Genomic DNA, 10604 nt, shown 5'->3' on the forward strand with positions numbered 1-10604 from the left:
CTAAAATAAGCCCTATATATATATATATATATATATATATATATATTAAAACCGGTTTCCCAATCCAGATAACCGAGTACAAACCGGAACCAGCCGGTTACCGGGACCTGGTTAACCAGTAACCGGTTACTCGATTCCAGTTTCCCAAAACCAATAACCGGAGTACCCCAATTCTGATTCTCGATTTTAACCAATAACCGAGAACCGAAACCGAGTTGATACTCCTAACAGCAAGTCAAAAGTTTTGTTTGGGCCTTGTGCTTGTACTGGTTTTTTCCATAAGAGGCGAGAGTGATGGAAACATATGGGGTGGAGAATTTTGTCATCATGTATTCACAACAATAAACTTCTCTTTTCACTAAAAATGGAAAATTACTTATTTATTCAAAATAGTCTACATAGCCTTCACATGCTCGATCTTGGAATGCAACATTCGACATTTTACTAGCTTTATTTGTAGATTATTGTTACAATGTAGTGGCTTTTTTTTAATTTTTTTTTAATTTTATTTTATTTTTGATAATTTAACGGTCAAGGTGTTGGTTTACCAGGCCTTAAGACAAATTTTTCCTATGTAATTAGATAAACATTATGGCATGAATTAATTTCCTTAATAAGAATGTTTAATTTGACAAGTGCAATTACTTTGAGCTTCATTAATGTCTTAATGAGACTGAATGGGACTAGGATCCCTTTGGGAATTGAGGTGAATTCCGTGACTGAATTCACTACCGTGATCTCTTTGAAGTCAGATCCAACGTACCAACAAGGATGCCACATGTCCTACTAAATAAATAATAATAAAATAATAATAATTTTAAAAAATAATAAAATAAATATAATTTTATTTATTATTATTTATTCCTCGCTGAGGGTGGTCAACCACCCACCCCTCATATTATCATAATATGGGGTGGTTCGCCACCCCTAATGGCCAAAAGTCCAAAAAAAAAAGTTTGGCCCCTCGGGTGGGTCGAACCACCCATTGCTGGGCCAAAGTCCCAAAAAAAAAAACTGTTTGAAGAGGGTGGCCAACCACCCCCCAAAGGCCTCACCTGCTTTCACAATGAGTCGGCTACCACCCGCACTGCTCGCCACCCCACACCTTTAGGGATAGTTCACCACCCCTATGTCCCTAAAAGTCCAAAAAAAAAAAAAAAAAAGGGTTTGGCCCTTCGGCCACCCCTAATGGCCAAATAATAATATTTTTATATTATTTTGTTTTTTATTTTTTTAAAAAAAGTTAAATAATATTTTTTTATTATTTATTTAGTGGGACACGTGGCATCACGGTAGGCCTCGGATCTACTTCAAGAGATCCTGACCATGAATTCCAGAATCTGGAATTCACTCCTAATTCCAGGGGATCTTGGTCCGACTGAATCAAGCTATAGTTCAACTAGACCTGAGAGAGTGTGTAGCGTCTAGGCCGCTCATGTCTCATGTCATAAGTGCTATTATGGTCACACCCAAATAGAGTAATCACTTTGATTGTCCCCTCCCACCATTTTCTTTTTTAATTAAAAAAAAAAAATTGATGATATAATATTTTTTCACAAGCTGCATCAATCATATACTTCTTTAGCCAAATATTGTCGCTTTATTTTTTTGGTCCATTAGGGCCGTTAAGAGAGCATGCCGCTCGCTCGCTCGCTTAGGCTCGGCTCGCATAAGCTCACTCGTGTTCGACTCGAATATTAAATGAAGCGTTTCGTGAACACGAATCCTGGCTCGAATATTAAACGAAGCTAGCTTGGCTCGACAAAGCTCGTGAATAGCTCGTATAAGGCTCGAATTGGTAATTATTCACATAATTCCTCATACTAATATTAAAAATTGATTGATTTTTTTTTTTTTTTTTCTAATAGCATCTTTTTATATAATAAAAGGATGCATATCCTCTCTCTTCGAAACCAAGTGCCTTGTTGTATTGACTCGAGCTCCATACTCCGCTAGCCAAACTAAGCAAATGCTCATATGCAAGCTGACTTCTTGAGCCGTTTAAGAGTACTTGAAGTTTAAATTTATAATAAAAAAATAAATCAATTAATTAAATTAATTAAATTAAATATAAGAGCCAGCTCGTGAACTGATTCGGCTCGGCTTGACTTATTATGAGCTCGAGCTCGAGTTTGATTTTTTGGCTCATCTTTAAGCTCGGCTCAAGCTCGAGCTTGAGTAAAATTTAAACAAGCCGAGCCCAAACAAGGAAAGCTCGCTCAAGCTCGGCTCGTTTACACCCCTCATTGCCCATTAGATGGAAACAACACTATTCATTGTCCCTTATTGCACTTTTATTTTATTTTATTTTCTTTCTTTTTTTAACATAACTTTCAAACTTCATTATTATATTTTTTTAACATGTCCGCACAAGGGAAAGGAAATGATGGAGGGTGGATTCGAACTAGTAACTTTCATTTCATGAGGCGTAATCTTCAACTAATTGAATTACTCCTTAAAAACAACTTCATTAATAAACATCAACAGAGAGCAATTTGCCCCCACATGCTTACACTAAATTTATTAACGGTTTATTTGGAAGATACATTGGCAACTTCCGTAAATTCATTGCAAAATGTAAAATTGTATAATAAATACACATACAAATATGGAAACCGATTAAAGAGACTGACAAGGATTAGAGGGACATCAACTGGATAGCCCCAAAACCGAAGCTGAATATTCAAAAGATTGCCAATTATTGAAGCCTAAAATTACAGGGATGTTGCATACCCCAAAAATTAAAGCAAATATCAATGAGGCCAAAGAATAATCTCCTGTCCCTTTTAAGGGACGACTATCTATTAAAGGGGTCACAAAGGAGAGCCTGCTAGAATCAAATCGACAGAAGCACAGACAAACATGGTGATAACCGGTCGGAAATTTTTATGGGTGGCCCTTGCGGTTGCAGTAGTTTTGGGCTTTCCCTCTTGCCCTATTGAGGCTAGAAAACTTGTAATCTTGGAAGAAGAGGTTTCCTCCGACCCACCACCTTTTGGAACACTGCCGTCTGGGCCGTCTGAGGGCCCGCCCCTATATGAGACCCCACCGCCTCCATCTGTTGCTTCATTAAGGCCACATTTCAGAATGCTTCCATCTGGGCCATCTGAGGGCCCGCCACTATACAAGATCCCACCGCCGCCTCCACCTGCTATAGCATCGGGGCCACATTTTGGAACGCTACGATCTGGGCCATCAGAGGGCCCACATTTTGGAGCGCTACCACCTCCGCATGGTTCATCATCAGGTCCAGATTTTGTAATGCTCCCATCCGGGCCATACATGGGCCCGCCCTTTAATAATGGTAGTGCATTAAATGCACTACCCTTCAAAATGCACTAAATGGAAGAAATTGAGGGATTTTGAAATGGAGAGGATCCTATTCCAATATAAGATGCCACCACCGCCTGTTTTTAACTTAAATTGCATTAAACTTTTCTCGACTAATGGGCTGCTGTGTTGTCAATTGTCATGGCTAATAAATCATAAAAGTGGGTTCAAATATGACTCTTTGTTTTGGTATATATATATATATATATATATACCTTTGTTTGATTTTGCTTTCCTTTAGTTTTGATCATCAATCTGATTCATCTTTGGGCGTAAAGATTTTTTATCATTTTATTCATTCTCTCATGAACTGACCATTCCATCACTTCATTTACATACCCGTAATTTCCTAGACCAAATACAGCCTTGGTTGGGGATCTCTAAGGATCCCGGGGCGCGCGCCTTCCTCTGGTCGGCCCGTCATCGAAGGATGTTAGCAAAATCAGAAGAACTAGAGGCTCGAAGGCTCGGGGTTTTGGTCAAATACCCAACATAGCCACTGCCTCTGCTACAAGCTCATCTGTCAACGATCTCCCAATTTCCCCACTTATTACATCAACTTCATCTCCCAAAGACAACCACTGTGATTCCCTTGCCAGCACCTTCCCCAGAGTGTCTTTATTACATTTCTTCTCTTGGCCTGCCAACAAGGCATAGAGACGATCTTGGAGCCGATCTCTAATCCACTTAGAACCAACCCTCGTTGCATGCCTCATCCATGGGAGCTGGTACATCTCCAGGAGTGCAGAATTTATACGATCAAACAGTAACCTCCTTTCAGACCTTGAACAAGAAGTCTGGTCGCGGTACTTCTTCTCAACTTCTTCGAATACGAGGGGGTCCACAGGGCATTCTGGAGAGTGCCATGTACTCATGAACATATCAGGATTGGCATCGTTAAAGCCGGAGCCAATTAAGACATCAACTATGTAGGAAGGCTCCCAGCCCTCTTCAGTTTTACAAACTCCCTTCTCATTCAGAATGGATCCGTCACCGTCGCAAACATCTTCATCACTTGAGACGAGCATGGGTCCCTCTGCATACACTTCTGACTCCAACTTGAGTTGCTGAAGTTGCATCCGAAGCCCTAGAAACAGACAAGTCAACGAAACATGGGTTTGTGAAAAAACTGCACGAAAGAAACTTGTGAACATATGGGATAGGAGGCTCCAAACAATAAGGATTTCTTAATTTTTAAACTACAAAGCAATCGAACTAAGTTGGCAATAGGAGCACAGAGAGCACAATAATGCAGATATAACTGTAGTTCAATCTTAGAAATAGGCTGTTAATTGAGAAGATGTATGTTGGGTGATGCTTTGAAGGAATAAAGGCACATAGAGCAAAATACTGAAGAGGGGCTTGCACATGTTCTGTATTGGATGAGTAAGGCTTCTAGTTATGGTCTAGAAGCATTTGTACTCAACTTTGAATTGCACAATGGCCGACACTTTAGATGAAAATGGTGTTATTTACACAATAGTGGAGCTATATGCAACAGAAAAAATAAAAATAGCTGTCATTTTGTGAAACATACAATGTTAAATGCAACAGAACTTCAATTTTCTATCACCACTGTAATTTTGAAATTTAAGTTGCATTATCTTATTGATTTTATCCTTTCACGCATTATGAATGAGAAATAAGCAGCTAGATAGTCAATAGAATGCAATTTGATTCATAGAGGGGTCTAAGAACTAGGAATGCCAAAACAATAACTTTGAAGTTACCATGGAGGTCAGCACTGAGACTCTCAAAGCATTCAGAACATGATGATACATCATCCGTAAAAGGAGCTTCGAGAACTGAAACTGGACTGGGCTGCTCAGCCTCCTTAGAACTAACTGGAGATTCTAGTCCAGGCGAAGGGTGAAGCGAAGGGACTGAACTGTCTTTGGATGGCCCAATCGATGTTTCCTGGAATATCATGAAATACTTAGAACCCAAAATACCCATGATGCAAAATTGAAGATGCCATACTTTTTACTGAACTGAAAATATAAGGAATCATATATTCGGAAAAAATGTATATATATAATCCTTTTTCTATTCATAAGTTATAAACACCTCATGGGTCTTGAACCCACAACTTTACCCTTTCCCCTCTATGTTTATTATGAAAGGAAGTACCATTTGAGTTAAAACTCATTAGCAGAACTAATATACACACAGTTTGGAGGAAGTCTCTAACAAGCATCTAGATACTTGTAAGCAAATTGTGATGCTAATGCAAATGAGATTCTCCAGTAAGTTGTAAATTATGTACTAATTCATTATTTTATTTTTTTTAACAGCAACCACTTCCCAGCAGATATATTGAGAATCTACAGAAACAGAAAATCTCAAAGCAATATTTTTACAGAAAACAGTATGATTCCTGGTATCAGTCAGAAATTACTCTTCAGGGTCTGCACAGAGAACCTAACCTGCAGAAGTGTGCATATTACAGGCATCTATCCATAGTGGCATGATTAATGGTATTCCTTGAATTTCTCCTTGACAAGGAAATGAGTTGTCATAGAAAAATTTTTCTTCGAAAACAATGAAGCATTGCAACCAGTTACAAAAATGCAGTAGATAAAGGATTTCAACTTTATAATCAAAGTCCTTTTCTCACGAAAATGGCCTGCATATTTGACTCAACACATGTAGTCAATATTCAGAAAAATGCTTCCAAGCACACCAAAAGCCTACTGATTGCGTAAAGCAGATTCTCTCTGTTTTAGGTAAGGGTATATGAAGAGGATTCATTTAGGCATTGGAATTATCAATAATCTGAAATTCTTCAATAATAAATCAATCTAACTTGAAATATATGTATTTTGTAGCAGCTTGTCGCAAATTTAAGTTCCTGGTAGACTAAAATGAAACATAACAGCTTTGAAAATATCAAAGCAAAGTAAAAGCAAATCTACCATTGAAAATTGCAAAAGTATTTAAAGGAAAAAAAAAAAAAAAAAAAAAAGGAGAAGAAGAAAGTTTTAGTGAAACATACAATTCAAGATTTATGAAACTGATATTAAAGTTCAGTTGAACAAAAAGGAACAAAAACACAGCTAAAGGCCTCTCACAGGTTAGGAAAAAGACCCATATGCAACTAACTAGTAATCTGAACGACAAGGTCTCATTACAAAACGGCAAGAGAAGAATTTTTTTTTAAAAAAAAAAAAAAAAAAAAGAACAATCAGAATATGTGATAAATCAAACCTGTGGAATTAGGATATCTGGGCCACCAGCAGATATATCCTTTAAAACCATGCAAGGTGATACATCTGGTAGCATCTCATCAGGAGGTTCAGATGGCATGATCATTTTGTCATCTCCCACATCAACCACATTTTCAGGAACTGGCGTCCTATCGTTAACATTACCAACTAATGTCTCGAAGATCATAAGATCATTTTCAGATGGATCAATCTTTTCAAGGCTAGCCTTCACTTGATTCTGGCTTGTATGAATCTCTGCTAAATACTCATTGCTTTCCCTAACTGTGCAGCTAGAAGAATGAGATTTCTTATGACTAGATCTTGAGTTTCTAGGGGCTGAATCTTCTCTCCAATCAGAATTACCCTTCACTCTCTTAATTCTTTCCTTCTTCAAGGCCTCTTTTGGCATCAGATGTCTGCCATCACAAAGAGTTTCACTATGTATGTTTATCTTAGGACTTCCAAAGGCTGTAGAAGAAGCAGGAAGAGATCTTGATCTTGATAAATTTCTGTTAGACCCATCCTTCCAGCCTTCCCTGCTGCTAATTCCCAAAGGTTCAACCCACCCCGTAGGTCCATCATCACTAGCAAATTTGTCACTGATTCCATCTGCACAACTCATGCCATCCAAGTTTGTTGGCATCATATCCTTATCAGGGATAGCAAGCATTTCAGCCAGTGTGCTGCCCCTACTACCCACTCCCAAGTCTTGAGACTTGTGAGTCATTTTCCACCTCTCTGAGAGTCTTTTCTTGGCCTCCCTACTCACAGATGATTCAGTCAAACGTGATGATGAAGGCATGTACCGGCCATTCAAGTCAAAGGAATTTCTGGAAGTCACTGTAATTGCATCTGATTCATTGCCAGATGTGTCACATGAACTTTCATCCCCAGCATAACCTTTAAATCCAGCAGATGAAAAATTCATAGAACCACTACGAAAACCATTTCTCATTTGTTTAGTTATTTCCCTAGCAATTTCTCTAGATTCTCTGGACTTATGCCTTGAAAGCCCCGCATCATGGGGAAAGTTCTTTGTTCCCCATAATTCTCCCGCCCTATTTTTGATACTCGGAAATTCAGTGTGCACCCTACAATCTGATAGAAAAGCATGCGAAGAACAAGGTGAGGAAGCAGGTTTGGTACCATTCTGGGCCTTCCCAACATTTGGTTTTAATACCACTATACTTGTAGGTAGAGTGGCCAACTCATCCTTTCCTTCAAATCGAATTTTGGATGAATTCAGAGAATTACAAGAAGCATGCCTGCTGTCAGATTGGCTTAATAGACCACCACAATATTTCTGAGGGGATCTACTGTAATTTTTTGATGGAGTTCGTCTCTGTGATTTCCCAAGTTCATTGCTTTCATGCCTCTGAGCATCTGACAACTTCATACCTGCTATGCGACCACAATGGGTCTGGGGAGGAGCACCTTGCAGATCATGCAAATGCTTTGTGAACAATGAATCTGGTTGTTGAAGAAATTTCAACAGACGATCCTTGTTGGAGTCTAGCACCTCAAGTGCGTCATGGAACTCCTTGGAATCCTGTAACTTCTGATCACTTGATAGACGTTTAGCATCCATGAACTTCTGCCGAATAAATGCCATCTCAGCATCGGTGAGCTTTGAGTTTGCAGCCCCTTGCGATGAGCAACTGCTACTCTCCATCTTCGATGTTTCAAAAACCTCAAATACATCCTTAAATTCTTGCTGCTCCTTTGAATTCCTCTTAGATGATCGACGGTCATAAAACATGCCACTCTTTTGAGCTTTCTCTACTGATGTCGTCCTTTTTATATTGTTCTCTGAGGACCTCTTTTGTTGTTTGTGAGCAGGCTGCTGAGGTGGCAGTCCATCAAGACCCATCAATTTGGCAATAACACTTGGGGACCTCCTTTTGGATTCAGTTTCTTTCGACATCTCTTCAGCTAGTAACTTCTTCATCGGAGCTCCAACAGCTTGTTTTGAAGATCTCTGACCCAATTCAAACATGAACTACAAAGTCCAAATGCATTTGATGTAAATGTCAGTTTAGTATTTTATTTTTTGATACATAGATCATTCAAAAACAGATTAAAAAAAGAAACTAAAGTAAATATAACTCAGAAAAGTTGTTCCTCTACTGATATTATGCAAACAGAAACAAACTAAACTAAAAAGGTTCAATGAACAGAAACAAGAAAATGAGCGCACCGAATCTTCGTCCGTAGTACCACTACTGCAAGAACTAGAATCGGAGGCCAATTTCGGATATGTCCTTTGTTTCTGAACCTGCCTGTTTCCTGGAGATGAATCCCTATAATAACATTAGGATGACCACCCAAGAGTAGTAAAAGTGGGGAAGGATCTTCTTGAGAACTTCCGAAGAAAGAAAAGCTACAAAACTTCTAGAATCCAAAAGCCAGGAAACAACCAAATTGCAACAGAAACGCCTACTAAGCCAAATTAGGATTAAAATCAGCATGGGAACCTTGGTATTGTTTGGTTAGCAAGTCAAAAGAACCTTCTTTGCCTTTTTTTTTTTAGCCCGATGCAAAAACTATTATTTTTAAGAGAATCAAACAAAAGAAAGAAGCAGAAAAGCAAATCATTGAATAGGAACATGGCAAAAATCCAAGGAAAGACCGAGCAGAGAACACTGGAAAATTTTCATGTTTGAGAAAAAGCGACCAAAAAAAAAAAAAAAACAGAACTTGAAGAGATAGAAAATAAATGAAAGAGAACGCTTAAAAGAGAACTCAGTAGTCAAGCTGGCAATGCAATGATAACCCATCATATCCCTAGAAGCAAACAAAATCATGCTGATGCCACTACAGAAAAGCCACTTGCAAATTCGACAAATTACTTTAACAAAAAGCACAAGAAAAGCCGAAACTAAACCTAGCGGATGAGCTCTACATTGCCACAAACATACCGACAAAGAAGAAGAAAATGAGCTTGGATATTAAAAATTAATTAAGAAAAGCACGCAAAGAAACGAAGTTAGAATTTCCCATCTTTGTCATTTTCAACTGTTTTGTGTTTCCATTTTCGGAAAGCAAATTATAGAACGTACAACACGAAGAGTTACGATTTCGCTCTCCTTTAATTTTCTTGAGTTTTCTCAGCGACCAAACGGACGGACAGGCTGCATTTGGTAGCCAAGAAAATGCAAGAAAGAAGAACAAGTAAATAAAATATAATATAAACTTTCCACCTTCTGAGCCTAATTGAACCATCCGGTTCAGTCGCCAGCTCCTCATTTTCCGAAAGCAACAAAACAAAAAGAAAAGGTGCAAGAAAAGAAGATTTTAATTTCGAGTTAATTGCTTTTCTCCTCGGTTTTCTCGCAACCAAACAGAGGGAAAATTCAAACAACAATCATTTCGAAAAATAAATAAAATAAAATAAAAAATCTGACCTTCTCGGTTAGCTCGTTCCGTCGAGAAAAACCTTTCGCCGGAGCTCCGATCAGCAATGCTCGCAATCTTGGACCTCTTTTGCCGCAAACTCTCCATCCTCACTCATCAGAAGTATCCTCCTTCAGAATTACAAGAAAACGAACACGTAAAATGCTGAAGACACCCAGATCCGACAAGAGCGTCAGACAGAGAGAGAGAGAGGAAGGAACCGAGAAAGTCACAGAATGCAAAACCCTAGACTTCTTAGCTCATTCAAAAACAGTCTCAAAACCCAAAAGCCGGATCTTGGAGAGAGAACGGCGATCAATGCATTAAAGATGGGTCCGTTTAGAAGGGCCGAGGAGAATCCGTGAGAGTGAGTGAGAGTGTGTGAGAGTGGGGGTTTTCTTTCGTTTTTGAACATTCAAATACCGATATACTGACACAGGCCCTGAGCCGCTGGGCGGGCAAGTGGGCTGCTACATTATTTACCCTCTTCTTACCGTGTGTCTCTGTGCATCCGCGCCCCCCTACGCTCCGCGTTTCGGCTCAATTACAATGCCACGTCCTTAATATGGCTCCCCAATAATTACCTCTTTAAATTTATTGTTGTCTAAACTTCTAACAATTTAGATAATTAGTTATTGTGATATTGGTAGGAGCTTTCGGCTATAGTTGGACATT

The 10604-nt window shown here is 38.9% G+C and overlaps 2 protein-coding genes across 3 annotated transcripts; both read right to left on the minus strand.

Moving 5' to 3' along the window:
• Positions 1-2813: 2813 nt before the first annotated feature.
• On the minus strand, positions 2814-3284 carry LOC132162408 (uncharacterized). Its single transcript, XM_059572641.1, has one exon. It carries the CDS (start codon positions 3282-3284, stop codon positions 2814-2816), a length of 471 nt encoding a protein of 156 aa, XP_059428624.1.
• Positions 3285-3392: 108 nt separating this feature from the next.
• LOC132191991 (uncharacterized) lies at positions 3393-10385 on the minus strand. 2 transcript variants are annotated; one of them, XM_059607160.1, is made up of 5 exons: positions 9941-10385; positions 8734-8822; positions 6538-8535; positions 5061-5247; positions 3393-4417 (listed from the first exon to the last, which is right to left on the minus strand). In XM_059607160.1, the coding sequence occupies exons 1-5, from the start codon at positions 10035-10037 to the stop codon at positions 3810-3812; spliced, it is 2979 nt and encodes a 992-aa protein (XP_059463143.1). In that variant the 5' UTR covers positions 10038-10385; the 3' UTR covers positions 3393-3809. The 2 variants fall into 2 exon arrangements, with proteins under 2 accessions (XP_059463143.1, XP_059463145.1); XM_059607162.1 differs by lacking the exon at positions 8734-8822 and having other exon boundaries at positions 9941-10024.
• Between the last annotated feature and the right edge of the window lie 219 nt (positions 10386-10604).

This window comes from Corylus avellana, chromosome ca9 (genome assembly GCF_901000735.1).
Source record: "Corylus avellana chromosome ca9, CavTom2PMs-1.0".
NCBI lineage: Eukaryota > Viridiplantae > Streptophyta > Magnoliopsida > Fagales > Betulaceae > Corylus > Corylus avellana.